General features: G+C 37.9%; 1 protein-coding gene across 1 annotated transcript in view; it reads left to right on the top strand.

The window, feature by feature from the left end:
- The window catches only part of EFEMP1 (EGF containing fibulin extracellular matrix protein 1), a 72,828-nt gene that overhangs the window by 5,488 nt on the left and 51,536 nt on the right, over positions 1-15,804 (top strand). Inside the window, exons 3-4 of the mRNA XM_004458180.4 lie at positions 61-109; positions 274-675. Of these exons, the coding sequence (XP_004458237.1) occupies positions 61-109; positions 274-675 (451 nt within the window). The remainder of the gene's footprint in view (positions 1-60; positions 110-273; positions 676-15,804) is intronic.

Genomic DNA, 15,804 nt, shown 5'->3' with positions numbered 1-15,804 from the left:
TAGGGAATGGATATGTCAGTTAACTGTTTCCTGGTCTCATCTTTGATGTTTTCTTCCCAGCAATGCACAGATGGATATGAGTGGGATCCTGTAAGACAGCAGTGCAAAGGTGAGCCAACACAAAGACTCCCCTGTGAACATAGCTCTCTGTCTGTCTCTCGTATGTCAGCTTTCCTGTACTGTTTGTATTGTGCCAAAAAGGCATGCATGTATATTTACCTGTTCAGCTTTCCCTCTAAGAAGATACCTGGCTTATTTTATCACTGACCACAGATATTGACGAATGTGACATTGTCCCAGACGCTTGCAAAGGTGGAATGAAATGTGTCAACCACTATGGAGGATACCTGTGCCTTCCTAAAACAGCCCAGATTATTGTCAATAATGAACAACCTCAGCAGGAAACACCGGCATCTGAAGGTGCGGGTGCAGCTGCAAATGCAGCCGCAGCCTCAGGGGGTGTAGCTGCTGGTGGCATGGCCGCCAGTGGAGCAGTACCCGGGGGCGGTTTTGTCGCCAGCGCTGCTGCAGTCGCGGGCCCTGAAGTGCAGACTGGCCGAAACAACTTTGTCATCCGACGGAACCCTGCTGACCCTCAGCGCATTCCCTCCAACCCGTCTCACCGCATCCAGTGTGCAGCCGGTTATGAGCAGAGCGAGCAAAATGTGTGCCAAGGTAAGCATGACTTCTTATGCTAACAAGACAGTCCTTGCCCTAGTGCCCTTCGTGGTGAGGTTGACAATAACTCGCATTTATTGAGGGCTTTCCGTGTGCCACACATTGTGCTAAGTGCTTTCTCTCCATTATCATATTTAATCATTGCAATAATCCTAAAAGGTAGTTGCTATCAATTATCTTCATTTTACAAATAACTCAGGTTGTTCATCAGTGGTTCTAAACCTTAGCTGAACATTCTTAGAGTCACTTGAGGACGATTTGAAAACTCAGTGCCCAAGCTGCACCCCAGTGCAATTAAATACCAATCTCTGAGGGTGGGGCCCAGGCATCAGTATTTTTTAAAGCTACCCTGTGGTCCTAGCATGTAGTGAAGTTTGAGAAGCAGAGGTTGCACAGGTTGAAACAGTCTTCAAACCCAGGCAGGCAGGCATATGTCAGTCTCAGCTGTCCAGAGTAATCCTCAGACTCTTCATTTAGAGCTTGAAATTGTGCTGTCAAGCTATTCCATAAGTGCCCCCCTTTGGTTTCTCAAGCTTCCTCCTCATTGAACTTGCTGCTGACTTATTTTCCTAATTCCGGAATAAAGAAGTGGGGCTCCCTCTTCTCATTACTTTTGAGGGAGTCTCCCTCGCTCACATTTATATCTCTTTTAAAGAGCACATTTCAGTTATATCACTTGCACCATGGCACTGTCTGCCTGGGCTTTTCTGTTTATTTTCACAGAGTACACATCACTGTGTATTCTAGAAACAGCTGTAGACTCATGCTAGCAAAGTGATAAGGATCTCGGGCTTTGAAGACATGGAGGATATTAGCTAACTGGACTGTGCCTAAGGGAATTTGTTTCCCTTTTCTTCTTAGCAAAGCCTCTCGAGCTGCCTGGTGCAGGGATTGCATTACTGAGATGGGACCATGGAGCCCCAGCTCCTTCCTTACTCCCAGGGCTTTCGGGATAGACTGCATTTCTGGGCTCCATCTCACCACTACATAAATGCCTGCTATGTGCTAGCTGGTTTGAAAGAGCCCAGGAGTTCTCACCCTTCTAAGAGTGAGAAGAGTGAGAACCCCTCCCTTAACCCTGAGGGGTTCAATCTGGGTCACCTCGCTGCTACATTAAGGGAAAGCAGCATCTCCTGGTTGCCTGGGATGCTGCCCGCATTCACCAGTGTGTAGTTCTACATTCTGTGTAGGAGATACTGGATTTTTAGTGGCTTATAAATGAAGTAAAGAAACCTATCATGCTCTGATTTCTATTATTTTATATTTCATCTTCATATTTTAAGTACCCGAAATCACGAGCCAACACATACTGTGATGGTGTCACTTTTCAGAGGGTGCATCTGTTTTGTGTTACTGTCATGAGTCAGAATTCCAATATTGATGATGAATGCTTCAGCATCTGCTTAATATTTTGATATTTAATTTAAGGATCATGTCAAGGATATAAACTGGTGAGGTTGTAATAGATAAATATTGATTAAAATGCCTTTAGTTTATTTAAGATAAATCAACTTTATTTCTGTTATTTAAATATATAGTATATAATTAAGCAGAAAGTTTGGTGCTATTTTCCTAAAAATGAAGAGTTTTGCTGGAATTTTTTAAGTGTTGATTTTTATATATGGAATTCGTTTTAGCACTTCAAATGTTGGATGTTTTAATGGTACTTGGAAGAAAAATAAAACAACAGATAAATGAACAGGTTATTTCCTCAAGTAACTTTTAGTCTATTATTGATACTCCTGATTGAATTCAAGAACAATGCCTACAACTGAATGAAGTTCTAGAATAAGAAAAAATTCAGGACTTACACTATGTATTGGTTACAGGAGAAAATGTATTATGAATAATGAAAATCAAGTCCTTTTTAATTTTTCTGAAAAGATTTAGACTACCTTACAAAGTGGGTTATTTTTCACATATTAAGATGCAATCCTTACTTTGGGAAACTTTTTTACTAAAGCTAGAACTAGTAAATGCCTTGCTTATGATGGATGCCAAATATATACTTGTTGATTGCGGGCACAAGGCATTGGTATGTCCAACCCACATTGTTCTGTGTAATTCAACCAATTTCTAAAACTTGGGATTGGGGTCTCTATTACTGAAAGCACAGTTAAAAGTTTGTTGGATGACTTAAGGCTTAAGTTGGATTTCTTCCCACCTCAATTTTGCAAAGTGCCCATAAATGTGGATTTACTTAATTGTTGATAAAAGGAGGTTAGTTCGTGTGGTAACAACCGGATGATCTATCTAGGGAATCTGACTAACATAAGTGGAGTCACACTTGTGCCCATTTATTATTGAGCTAATCAAACATGCAGTCCAGCTTCTTCTAATTGCCTGCAGATGTATGGCATTCTCTTTCCAAGCCAGGAGCACAAAATAATGTTTTATAAGCAATGTGAAAGTGTGGAGACCTCAGCTTAAAACAAATAATATGCTCCAAGGACCCATACTACTAACATCATTGTGGAGTTTGCAGAGCCTTCTGTTTTAATAAAGATCTCCACTCCCTTTTAAATGTTGTGTACCTATGCTCAGTAATCCAAACACATTTACTGTAGTAAACTGGACTGGAATAAATGAATGCTTACAAATCAGTCACATTTGTATTAAAATTATTTCTCCCTTCCACATATATTTTTCCAAGGTACAGTTGATCATTACATAACCTAAAACTAAGGACATTTTTTTCTGTAATTGCTGAAAACTCTACTGTGTTTTACTCTTAAAATCAGTTGTGCCTCTGAATGCTCAGTTACTAATCACAAATAGCTTCTGATAATTTAAATAATACCATTAGATATTTTTAATTGTATGCTGTTTTCTTAGGTCTACTGATAATTCTTTTTTCCACTATAAAAACAACTTATTGAAGTATATCATTCATACATGAACATACATAAACAATAAGTATATAGTAAAGTTGTGAAGTTACAAAACAAACACGCATAACATCATACAGGGCTTCCATACATCACCCCACCATGAACACCTTGTATTGTTGTGAAATATTTGTAATAAATTATAAAAGAGCATTGTCAAAGTATTAATACTAAGTATATCTTACATTTGGGGTACTTTTCCCCCAACCCACCTTATTATTTTTTTGTTCATAAACCATATAATTTATCTAAAGTGTACATCAGTGGCATTTGGTGTAATCACCAAGTTGTGCATTCATCATTTCAGTCAATAGCAGAGCATTTTCATTACTAGAAAATGAAAACAAAAACAAAACCACTATCATATACATTTGTTAGTGCTATTAATTACAAATCCTATGATGTGTTTTCAATATTTTTATTCATTTCCAAACATTTCCAAACAACTTTTTACCAATTCTGCACAGATTGAAACTCAGCTTTCCATTCTCTAACCACATTCTTTGCTCTGGTGACTTATACCATGCTATTAACTCCATGATTTGCTCATTATATTTAGTTCATAATAGTGAAGTCATACAATATTTGTCCTTTTGTGCCTGACTTGTTTCACTCATCATAATGTTCTCCAGGTTCATTCACGTCATATGTTCCACAACTTCATTTCTAATATTCCACTATATGTACATACCACACTTTCTTTATCCGTTTGTCCATTGATGGATACCTGGGTTGTTTCCATCTTTTGGCAATTGTGAATAATGTTGCTATAAAGATTGGGGTGCAGATGTCTGTTCCTGTTACTGTTCTCAGTTCTTCTGGGTATATACCTATTAGTAGTATTGCTGGGTCACATGGTAGATTTATGTCTAACTTCCTTAGGAACCACCAAATAGACTTCCAGTAGCTGTACCATTCTACATTACCATCAGCAGTGAATAAGCATTCCTATCTCTCCACATCCTCTCCAACCTTGTAGTTTTCTGTTTTGTTAATAGAGGCCCTTCTAGTAGGTATCAAATGATATCTCATTGTAGCTTTGATTTGCATTTCTCTAATAGCTAGTGAGGTTGAGCATTTTTTCATGTGTTTTTTCACCACGTGTATTTCTTCTTTAGAAAAATGTCTATTCAGGTCTTTTGTCCATTTTTTAATTGGGTCATTTGTCTTTTTATTGTTGAATTGCAGATTCTCTTTATATATCATGGATATTAGACCCTTGTTGGATGGGTGATTTCCAAACATTTCCTTCATCGAGTAGGCTACCTTCTTACCCTCTTTACAAAGTCCTTTGAGGTGCAGAAGTGTTTACTTTTGAGGAGATCCTATTTATTTAGTTTTTCTTTTGGTGCTCATGCTTTGGGTATAAGGTTTAAGAGATCCCACCTTCTAAAAGGTCTTGTAGATATTTCCCTACATTATCTTCTAGAAGTTTTATGGTCCTGGCTTTATGTATAGGTCTTTGATCAATTTTGAGTTGATTCTTGTATAGGGAGTGAGATAGGAGTCCTCTTCATTCTTTTGCTTATAGATATCCAGATCTCCTGGCACCATTTATTGAAGAGACTGTTCTATCCCAGAAGAGTGAACTTGGTAGGCTTATCAAAAATGAGTTGACCATAGAGGTGAAGATCTATTTTTGAATTTTCAATTCAATTCCATTGATCAATGTGTCTGTCTTTATGCCAATACCATACTGTTTTGACCACGATAGCTTATTATAGTGGTCAGGGAATGTGAGTCCTCTGACTTTGCTCTTCTTTTAGGATATTTTTGGCTACTTGGGACACTTTCCCTTCCAAATAAATTTTGTGATTGCCTTTTCTATTTCTGTAAAATAAGCTATCAAAATTTTTATTGGTATTGCATAGAATATATAAATCAATTTGGATAGAATTGACATCTTCACAACGTTTTTAGTCTTTAAATCCATGAACACAAAATCCTTTCATTTGTTTAGGTCTTCTTTGATTTCTTTTAGGTCTTCTTTGATTTCTTGTTTTATATATTTTCTGAATACAGATCTTTTGCTTTCCTGGTTAAATTAATTCCCAGATATTTGAGTCTTTTTGTTGCTATTGTAAATGGAATTTTTTTCTTGATTTCCTCCTCAGATTGCTCATTACTATTAATGGAAAATAGTAATGAGCAATCTCATTACTATTTTGTATGGAAAAGTTACTGATTTTTGCATGCTGACCTTGTATCCTGCCACTTTGCTGGACTCATTTACTAGCTCAAGTAGCTTTGTTATAGATATTCAGGTTTTTCTAAACAAAGGATCCTGTCATCTGCAATTAGTAAGAATTTTACTTCTTCTTTTCCAATTTGGATGTCTTTTATTTCATTTTCTTGACTAATTGCTCTAGTTAGAACTTCTAGCACAATGTTGAATAACAGTGACAGTGGACATCCTTGCCTTGTTCCTCATCTTAGAGGGAAAGGTTTCAACCTCGTCCCATTGAGTACAATGTTGGCTGTGGGATTTTCATATATGCCCTTTATTATGTTGAGGAACTTTCCTTATATACCTATCTTTTGAAACATTTTTATCAAGAAAGGATGCTGAATTTTGCCAAATGCCTTTTCTCCATCAATCTAGATGATCATGAGTTTATTTTTCTCCTGTTAATGTGGTGTATTACATTAATTGATTTTCTTATATTGAACCACCCTTGAATACCAGAAATAAAACCCACTTGATCACGATGTACAATTGTTTTTATATGCTTTTGGATTCTATTTGCAAGTATTTTGTTGAGAATTTTTGCATCTATGTTCATAAGAGAAATTAGTCTATAATTTTCTTGTAGTATCTTTTTTTGGCTTTGGTATTAGGGTAATGTTGGCTTCATAAAATGTGTTGGATAATTTTCCTTCCTCTTCAATTTTTTGAAGAGGTTAAACAGTATTGATATTAATTCAACTTGAAATGCTTGATAGAATTCACCTGTGAAGCCATCTGGTCCTAGACTTTCCTTTAGTGGAAGATTTTTGATGATTGATTCAATCTCTTTGCTTGTGATTGGTTTGTTTACTTCCTGCATTTCCTATAGAGTCAATTTAGGTTATTTGTGCATTTCTAGGATTTGTCTATTTCATCTAGGTTGTCTAATTTTTTTGACATAGTTTCTCATAATATCATCTTATGATCCTTTTTATTTCTGTGGGGTCAGTCATAACATCCCCTCTTTCATTCCTCATCTTACTTGCATTTTCTCTCTTTCTTTCTCTGTTAGTCTTACTAAGGCTTTGCCGATTTTATAGATTTTCTCAAAGAACCAGCTTTTGGTTTTGTTGATTTTCTCTATTTTTGTTGTCGTTGTTGTTCTCTATTTCATTTATTTCTGCTCTAATCTTTGTTATTTCTTTCTTTCTACTTGATTTGGGATTGATTTGCTGTTCTTTCTCTAGTTTCTCCACTTGTTCAGTTCTTTAATTTTAGCTCTTTCTTCTCTTTTAACATAAGCATTTAAGGCAATAAATTTCCCTCTCAGTATTGCCTTTGCTGTACCACTTAAGTTTTGAAATGTTGTGTTCTCATTTTCATTCATCTTGAGATAACTACTAATTTTTTGTGCAATTTCTTCCTTGACCCACTGATCATTTGAGAGTATGTTGTTTAGCCTCCATTTATTTGCAAATTCCCCCCTTTCCCACCTATTACTGATTTCCAGCTTCATTCCATTATGATCAGAGATGGTGCTTTGTATACTTTCAGTCTTCTTAAATTTATTGAGAGTTGTGTTGTGGCCCAACATGTGGTCTATCCTGGAGAAAGATCCATGAGCTCTTGAGAAGAATGTATACCTGCTAATTTGGGATGCAATGCTCTGTATAGGTCTGTCAGGTTCAGCTCACTTATCATATTGTTCAAGTTCTCTGTTTCTTTGTTGACCTTCTGTCTAGTTGTTCTTTCTATTCATGTGAGTGGCATGTTGAAGTCTCTAACTATTATTGTAGAGATGTCTGTTTCTCCTTTCAGTTTTGCCAGAGTTTGCCTAATGTGTTTTGGGGCATCCTGGTTAGGTGCATAGATATTTATGACTGTTACTTCTTCCTGATGGATTATCCCTTTTATTACAATATCATGACTTCTGCATCTCTTCTAACTTTTTGCATTTAAAGTCTGTTTTGTCTGACACTAGTATAGCTACTCCTGCTCTCTTTTGGTCACTATTTGCATGAAATATCTTTTTCCAACCTTTCACTTTCAGTCTTTTTGCATCCTTGGATCTAAGGTGAGTCTACTGCAGACAGCATATGATGGCTCATGTTTTCTTATTCATACTGTCAGCCTATGACTTTTGATTGGGGAGTTTAATTCAATAACATTCAATATGTTATTACTTCAGCTATTTTATCCTTTGGCTTTCATATGTCATATCTTTTTTTGATCTTTTTACCTTTTTGGTTATGCTTTCTGATATTCTTCATCTCTACACTCTCCTCCAAGCCTCTCTCTCTTGTCTTTTCTTTTTAGGCCGCAGAACTCCCTTTAGTGTTGCTGAAGAGTAGATTCTTGTTTATAAATTCTCTTAGGGCGGTGGACTTGGCCCAGTGGTTAGGGCATCCATCTACCACATGGGAGGTCCACGGTTCAAACCCCAGGCCTCCTTGACCCGTGTGGAGCTGGACCATGTGCAGTGCTGATGCGCGCAAGGAGTGCGCCCCGTAAGGAGAGCCACCCATCGCGAAAGAAAGTGCAGCCTGCCTAAGAATGGCACCACCCGCACAGAGAGCTGACAAAACAAGATGACGCAACAAAAAGAAACACAGATTCCCATGCCACTGACAACAACAGAAGCGGACAAAGAAGACAATGCAGCAAATAGACACAGAAAACAGTCAACCACGGTGGAGGGGGATGGGAAGAGAAATAAATAAATAAATCTTTTTTAAAAATTCTCTTAGATTCTGTTTATCTTGAATATTTTGCACTTACCATCATATTCGAAGAACAGTTTTGCTGGATAAAAAAATTCTTACCTGAAAGTGTTTCTCTTTCAGTATTGTAATTATATCATACTACTGCCTTCTTTCTTCCATGGTTTCTGAATAAAAATCCACACTAAGTCTTATTAGACCCTTGAATGTGATGTTTTGCTTTGCCCTTGCTGCTTTCAGAATTTTCTCTTTCTCTTTGGCATTTGGCATTCTGCATATTACATGTTTTGGGGTAGGTCTGTTTGGGTTTATTCTAATTAGACTATGCTGCGCTTCCTGGACATATATTCATGTCTTTCATGAGAGTTTTTTTGATCATTATTTCCTCAAGTACACTTTCTGTCCCTTTTCCCTTCTTGTCTCTTTCTGGAAATTCCATAACACATGTCTTGGTATGCTTCGTGTTATCAGTCAACTCTCTAAGCTCCTGCTCAATTTTCTCCATTCTTTTCTCTGTTTTTCTTTTTCTTCGATTTCAGTTGTTCTTTCCTCTACATCACTGATTCTTTCTTCCATGATTCAAATCTGCTGCTGTGTGCTTCTGGTGTATTTTTAATCTCACTTATTGTGTCTTTCATTCTCATAAGTTCTGTTATTTTTCATCCAAGATTTCAAATTTTTCTTTGTGCTCACTTAGTGTCTTCTTAATGCCTTTTATTTCTTTAGCCATGTTGTCCTTTAATTTCATGATTTGATTTAGGAGAGTTGTATGATTCTCACTAATTGGCTGTTGCAAGTCCTGTGTCTCATCTAGCACTTTGATTTGTTCCTTTGCCTGAGTAATTTTTTGCCGATGTCTAGGCATCTGATGCTAATGCTGAGTTAACTCTGATGTTCAGTTTCTCTCTCTTGCCTAGGGATTTACTCTTAAGTAGCTGTGTGCTACCACTGTTCTTTGATTCTTGGTTCAACTTGTTCTAAATATTTGGAATTGCCCCTGTTTAACTGCTCAAATGAGGGCTAAGGACCCAGTTTCAAGGGCCTTAGGGAGAATATCAATAAAGGCACCTGCTTGCCTCCTTTATTTATTATTATTTTTCTTTTTCATACACGTTTCTGGTCTGAGCAGCAGATGGCATGCTTGTGCAGATCTCACAACTCAGACCTCAGGTGCTAGGGGCAAGGCATTCAGTGTAACTCCTCAGGTAGTTGGGTGGTACGGAAGCAATGTTCACAGGATGGGCTAAGCCTCACAAACAAACTTTCTCAGAGTCTGTTCTCCACCTTGACTGGCTATGCCCTTCCGCCCTCTGCCTCTTCACCACCCAGCCAGGGGCAGTAGGAAGGGTGTTTGAGAAGGCAAATTATCTTTAGCTCCCTGCTGGCTCTCAGAGCGAACAATGCTGTGGCCCCACCTGGCCTAGAAGTGCATGATCCCTCCAATGCAGCAGACCAAGTTCGCTGCCAAAATCTGAATTTGATGTAGGCTGTATCCATCCTGCTCTTTCTTGGGGAGATGGACCCTGGCAACTCCCACATGCCACAGCCAGTGCAGTCCACAGATTGCTGTTTGCTCTGTAGGTGGGGGGAAGGATGCCCACTGTTGCTTTTGCAGCTCTACGCACAGGATTTTTCAATCAGCTGAGACTCCTTTCCTTTGCCCCTCTCTTTTATGGGTGGTGTCTCATCTTCCCCTGGTGTCCTGAGCCCCAGAGCAGCCCTCCAGTCTCCGTCTATCCTTTAGCTCTTTTTCTGGAAGTGATCCTTCCACCTCTCTAATTATCCATCTTCCCGGAAGTCTCCTACAGGTAATTTCTTAATGGGTATATGAAGGAAAGAATTCATGAATCTACTGCTTTGCTATCAGGAGTTCTTAAGGGCAGTGATTGTGTTTAGTGGTCTTGTTACTCTGGAGAGCAGAGTCTGACATCCTGGTAAGGCTGCCATGTGCATCCTCAGAAACCTCACAGACTGTGTACTGCACAATGCCATGGGATCCCACATGCTGGATGTACTGAATGCTGTTTTATAAATATATCTTTTAGCCTGCTGCCTGTGTTTTAATAGTTCAATGAAAACATGTTATTTTTTACTCCATTTCATGTGGTTTTTCTGGAGCTCTTCCATTTTTTTTGGAAAAGCAAGAGGTTTAAAATGCAATTACCAGCCAAAGATAAAGTCACAGTAAGCTGGTTTTGTCAGGTAACTTTTTCCAACTGAGGCTGATAGTGGGGGAGACAGTCATACTGAGAGTTCCAAACAATGGGTGCTAACCTTGGCAGCTACAAAATACATGAAGATCATTCCATACCAAGAGTCATGTATAAATAAGGTTTTAGAAATTGTTTAATTTCTATCTCAAAGACAATAGATATTCATCTGAGTCAAAAGGAAATTGGATGAATGGGGAATATATTATAACCCATTGATAGCACATCTTTAAGTTTCTGCATATTTATTACATATGCTCTGTATAATCCTCTTTAATGGAGAAGGACTTAGAAATCACTAGTTCAAACTGAGAATTTTTTTATCCTATGTAACTTTCTAAGAGTCTCATTCTTACAGGAAAAAAATATATATCTGGGAACTGGCCAGTAAGAAAAAGCATAGATTGACAAATTTGAAGGAACTTGAAGGAATTTATTTTCTTAATTGAACTTTCAAAAAAATTAAACATAGGATATTCTGTGCAGCTAGTAATTAAGCCATTACTAAACTCAATCAAGATTTGCAGGTTATTAATTACTAACTTGCTAAAGAAACTGTACTGTCAAGAAATGAATGCTGTACGAATGCCTCATGAAGCAGATAATGGAGCCAAATCCAGAGTGCTGTACTTGGTTTGTATTATGCAAGGTATAACGAGCAATGTGAAAACATACCTAAGGGTTCCAACTGTTCCTGCCTGCCCAGGACTATCTTAGTTTTAAAATTTAAAGCCCCACATCCCAGAAGAACCTCAATCCTGGGCAGATTCCCAGGAGGGTTGGCCTCCGTAGTATACCTCTACACTCCCCACACACCCCACACCCCCACCTCACAGCCAAAAGCGAGCAAGTCTCAGTGTTGGAGCCATTCTTGCACATTAAGGCATTGTTTGTCCAGTGAGATTTTCTTTTTTTTTTTTTTTTCTTACAATCTGTTTTGAACTTTTAGAAGTCAAAATTCATTAATTTTTAAGTACTTGGACAGAACCTTTCTTTGCAGTTGTCAGGATCCCACTTGCCAGTTTGCCAGTAGGCTGGTCCATTTGCACATTGTTTCAGTTTTTGCATGTGTAGGAACCTAAACATGAGTACCTACATATTTAAATACATGTCACAACATAACATGAGTACCTACATATTTAAATACATGTCACAACATAACTAGCCCATATTTTCACATTTCTGCTCAGAAAAATTCACCATTTGGCAAAACTAACATACCATGCTCCAATTACAATTTTTCAGTTTGCTAAATTTTTCTTAAAGTTTAGCTGTATTTTCAATGATTATATTTTTTTATCATTATTACTTGTGACACAGAAGCAACCAAAAGTTTTAAAAGATAGCCTTTTATGAAACCTAAAAGAACACACAAATTAAGCTTACATTGCTGGGAACCATCTATTATCTTCTACACATTTCTTTTTAAACATAAGAATAACTTAATACTCTTGAAAAGGCAAAAGTTATTATCTGTATATCTACCTTAAAAAAGAGAAACTTGAACTAATATGCATAGCTTCTTAGATGTTAGGGATGTCTTTCTTTGGCTCCTTTCGTTTGCAACTTAAATGACCTCATATCCAAAAGAGGATTTATAAATTATAGTGTAACCAAGTGGTTTAGCATACCTGGCATGGTCATTACCAAACAGCTTTCAAACACTGCCCTTTTGCTGATCCTCACTGTGGGTCTCATGCTTCTTTGGTTAGTTTTGTGAGGAAATGCCTAATTTTTGCTATGTATAATTAATTATAGAGCCTAGTGAAGAGCTTTGAACTAGGAAATTGATATTTTGCTAAATGTAGACTATAACTGAGTGAATTATGATATTAACAGAAAAAATACTTCAAGCAGAAAGTTAAAGTGGGCATTTAGCATGCTTACAGCTGTTGATTGTTTTTAATTGTTAACTGCCCTTAAGGATCTGAAAATTTTCTAAAGTCATATAAGTAGATGGTGTTTGAGTTTTTATAGGGAAAGCTTAATTACTTTTTAAATAAGCTGATGCTGTGTAATAGAGGTGATTAACTTCCTCCATGAAAAATCTAGCATTGTGTTATAATCTGTTTTTTCCAAATACTGTGGTCATAGAATTCCTAGTCAATTTAAGGCACATTTTAATATACATTTGTAAACAATATATAAATATATCTGAGTCATGCACAGGCAGAAAGTTCATAAAAATCAAATGACAAGAGGGTTGTGGGAAGATTAAAAACAACTATTGGACTGGCAGGAACTGGCAGAATCAACTATTTTAAAACTCTGGAGTATAGTGAATCATATGCAGCATCCAGAGAGGGGCAAGAGGAAGAGGCTGGTAAATTGACATAAACACCAGTGAGTTTCACCCTCCTTGCAGTGACTACCACCTCCCTACTCTTCCCCCAGCCAGTAAGCAGGTAACAATGGGGACTGGCCCTCTGGTTCCTGGCACAGCTTGCTAGTGCCAGGGTGGGACTTAAAGACCTAGTCATCAAACACACAGAGGCATGTGGTCTGATCCTTGATCAGCTATGAAACCCCTCAGGCAAAAGTGGCAGAGGAATTTTAAAGACTTTAACCTTCTTCAAAACTATGGAACATAGCTGCATTAAATGGCAAGGGCCAAATCAAGAAAACAAAGTTTCAAAAGCCATGGAGAAGCTCCTGGCGCCTTGCTGGCCTCTCCTCCAAACCTCCAAAGTGTGGGGTGGAGCCAGCTTGGTTTCCATTGTGGGTCCCTGGCCCTCTTCCAGGGGAAGCAGAGTGGCCCCTGTGTGCATACTGGGGTGCATGTATGCCAGTGCCACTCTATTAGATGGAAGCATGAGAGACTGGCATAAGGACAGAAAAAGAGACCAATGGAATTTAATTGAGAGGTCAGAAATCAGTCCTCATATCTATGGCCAACAAAGGTGTCAAGTCTACTCCATTGGTAAATAACAGTCTCTTCAACAAATGGTGGTGGGAAACCTGGATGTCCATATGCAAAAGAATGAAGGTGGACCCCCCTCTCTTGCACCATATATAAAAAATCAACTCAAAATGGATCAAAGACCTAAATTTAAGAAAGAACTATAAAATTCCTAAAGGAAAACTAGGGGCAGCTTCTTCAGGACCTTGAGTTAGGTGATAATTTTTTAGACTCTGCATGCAAAGCACAAGCAACAAAAGAAAAAGTAGATAATGGACCACATCAAAATAAAAAATTGTGCATCAAAGGTCTTTATCATGAAAATAAAAGGGCGACCTACACAGTGGGAGAAAACATTTGAAAGCCACATATTCAATAAGGGTTTAATATCTGAAATATAAAAAGAAATCCTACAACTCAACAACCAAAAGACAAACAACCCAATTAGAAAATGGCCAAAAGACTTGAATAGACATTTCTCCAAAGAAGATATACAAATAGCCAAAAATTACATGAAAAGATGTTCAACATCATTAGCTACCAGGGAAATGCAAATCAAAACCACACTGAGATACCATTTCACATCCATTAGAATGGCTAATATTAAAAAGAACAAAACAGAAAATTACAAGTGTTGGTGGGAATGTAAAATATTGCAGCTGTTGTAGGAGACAGTTTGACCATTTCTCAGAAAGTTAAGCATAAAATTACCATATCACCTGGCAATCCCACTTCAAGGTATATATCCCAGAGAACTGAAATGAAAGCAGGGACTCAAACAGATAATTGAACACTGAGGTTCATTATGGCATTTTCACTATTGCCAAATGATGGAAGCAACCCAAGTGGCCTTCAACAGATGAATGGATAAGTAAAATGTGATATATACATACACTGGAATATTATTCAGCCTTAAAAAGGAATGAAATTCTGATACATACAGCAACATGGATGAACCTTGAAGACATCATGTTGAGTGAAATAAGCCAGACACAAAATGACAAATATTATATGATTTCACTGAGATGAAATAATTAGAATAAGCAAATTCATAGAATGAGAAATTGTAATATAGGGCGGCGGACTTGGCCCAGTGGTTAGGGCATCCATCTACCACATGGGAGGTCCGTGGTTCAAACCCCGGGCCTCCTTGACCCGTGTGGAGCTGGCCCATGTGCAGTGCTGATGTGCACAAGGAGTGCCGTGCCACACAGAGGTGTCCCCCGTGTAGCGGAGCCCCACGCGCAAAGAGTGTGCCCCACAAGGAGAGCTGCCCAGCGCGAAAGAAAGTGCAGCCTGCCCAGGAATGGTGCCGCACACACGGAGAGCTGACACAACAAGATGACGCAACAAAAAGAAACACAGATTCCCGTGCCGCTGACAACAACAGAAGTGAACAAAGAATACGCAGCAAATAGACACAGAGAACAGACAACAGGGGTGGGGGTAGGGCAGAAGGGGAGAGAAACAAATAAATAAATAAATCTTAAAAAAAAAAAAAAAAAGAAATTGTAATATAGGTTACCAGAGGCTGGGATAGGAGTAAGGGTAGGAAATGAGCTGTGAATGCTTAAAGCGTGCAGTTTCCAGGTGGGTTGATGGAAAAGTTTTGGTAATGGATGGTAGTGACTGTAGCACAACCATGTGAACATATTAACAATACTGAATTATATATTTAACTGTGGTTAAAAGGGGGAAATTTTAGGTTGTATATATGATAGTAGAATAAAAATCTTATAAAAACTCCATAGGACTGTACAACACAAATAGTGAACACTAATGTAAACCATTAATAGTACAATTATTAAAAAGTTCTTTCATCAATTCTAGAAAATGTACCACACTACTGCAAGGTGTTACCAATAGCAGGGTATTTTAAGCATGATTTTTCCATAAGCCTACAATTTCTCTAATAAAAAAAGAGAAATAAATCTATGGGCAAATAAAAGAATTAAGTGAAAAGTATTTGATAAGGGAGAAATGGAAGTGGTCCATATGATCACTCTTCCACAGCGAAAGACAGTGCTACATAACCCCCTCTAACTCAGTGGTTTTCAAAGTGTTTCCCTGGACCAGCAGGATCAGAATCACCTGGGAACTTGTTAGAAATGCAAATTCCTGGGTTCTACCTTAGACTTACGAATCAACAACTCTAGAAGTGAGGCCCAGCAATCTGTTTTAACAATCCTGCCAGTCATTCTGATGCCTGTTTAAGTTTGAGAACAATACCTTTACATGGGAA

This window comes from Dasypus novemcinctus, chromosome 17 (genome assembly GCF_030445035.2).
Source record: "Dasypus novemcinctus isolate mDasNov1 chromosome 17, mDasNov1.1.hap2, whole genome shotgun sequence".
NCBI lineage: Eukaryota > Metazoa > Chordata > Mammalia > Cingulata > Dasypodidae > Dasypus > Dasypus novemcinctus.
This window is presented reverse-complemented; position numbering and strand designations above follow the sequence as displayed.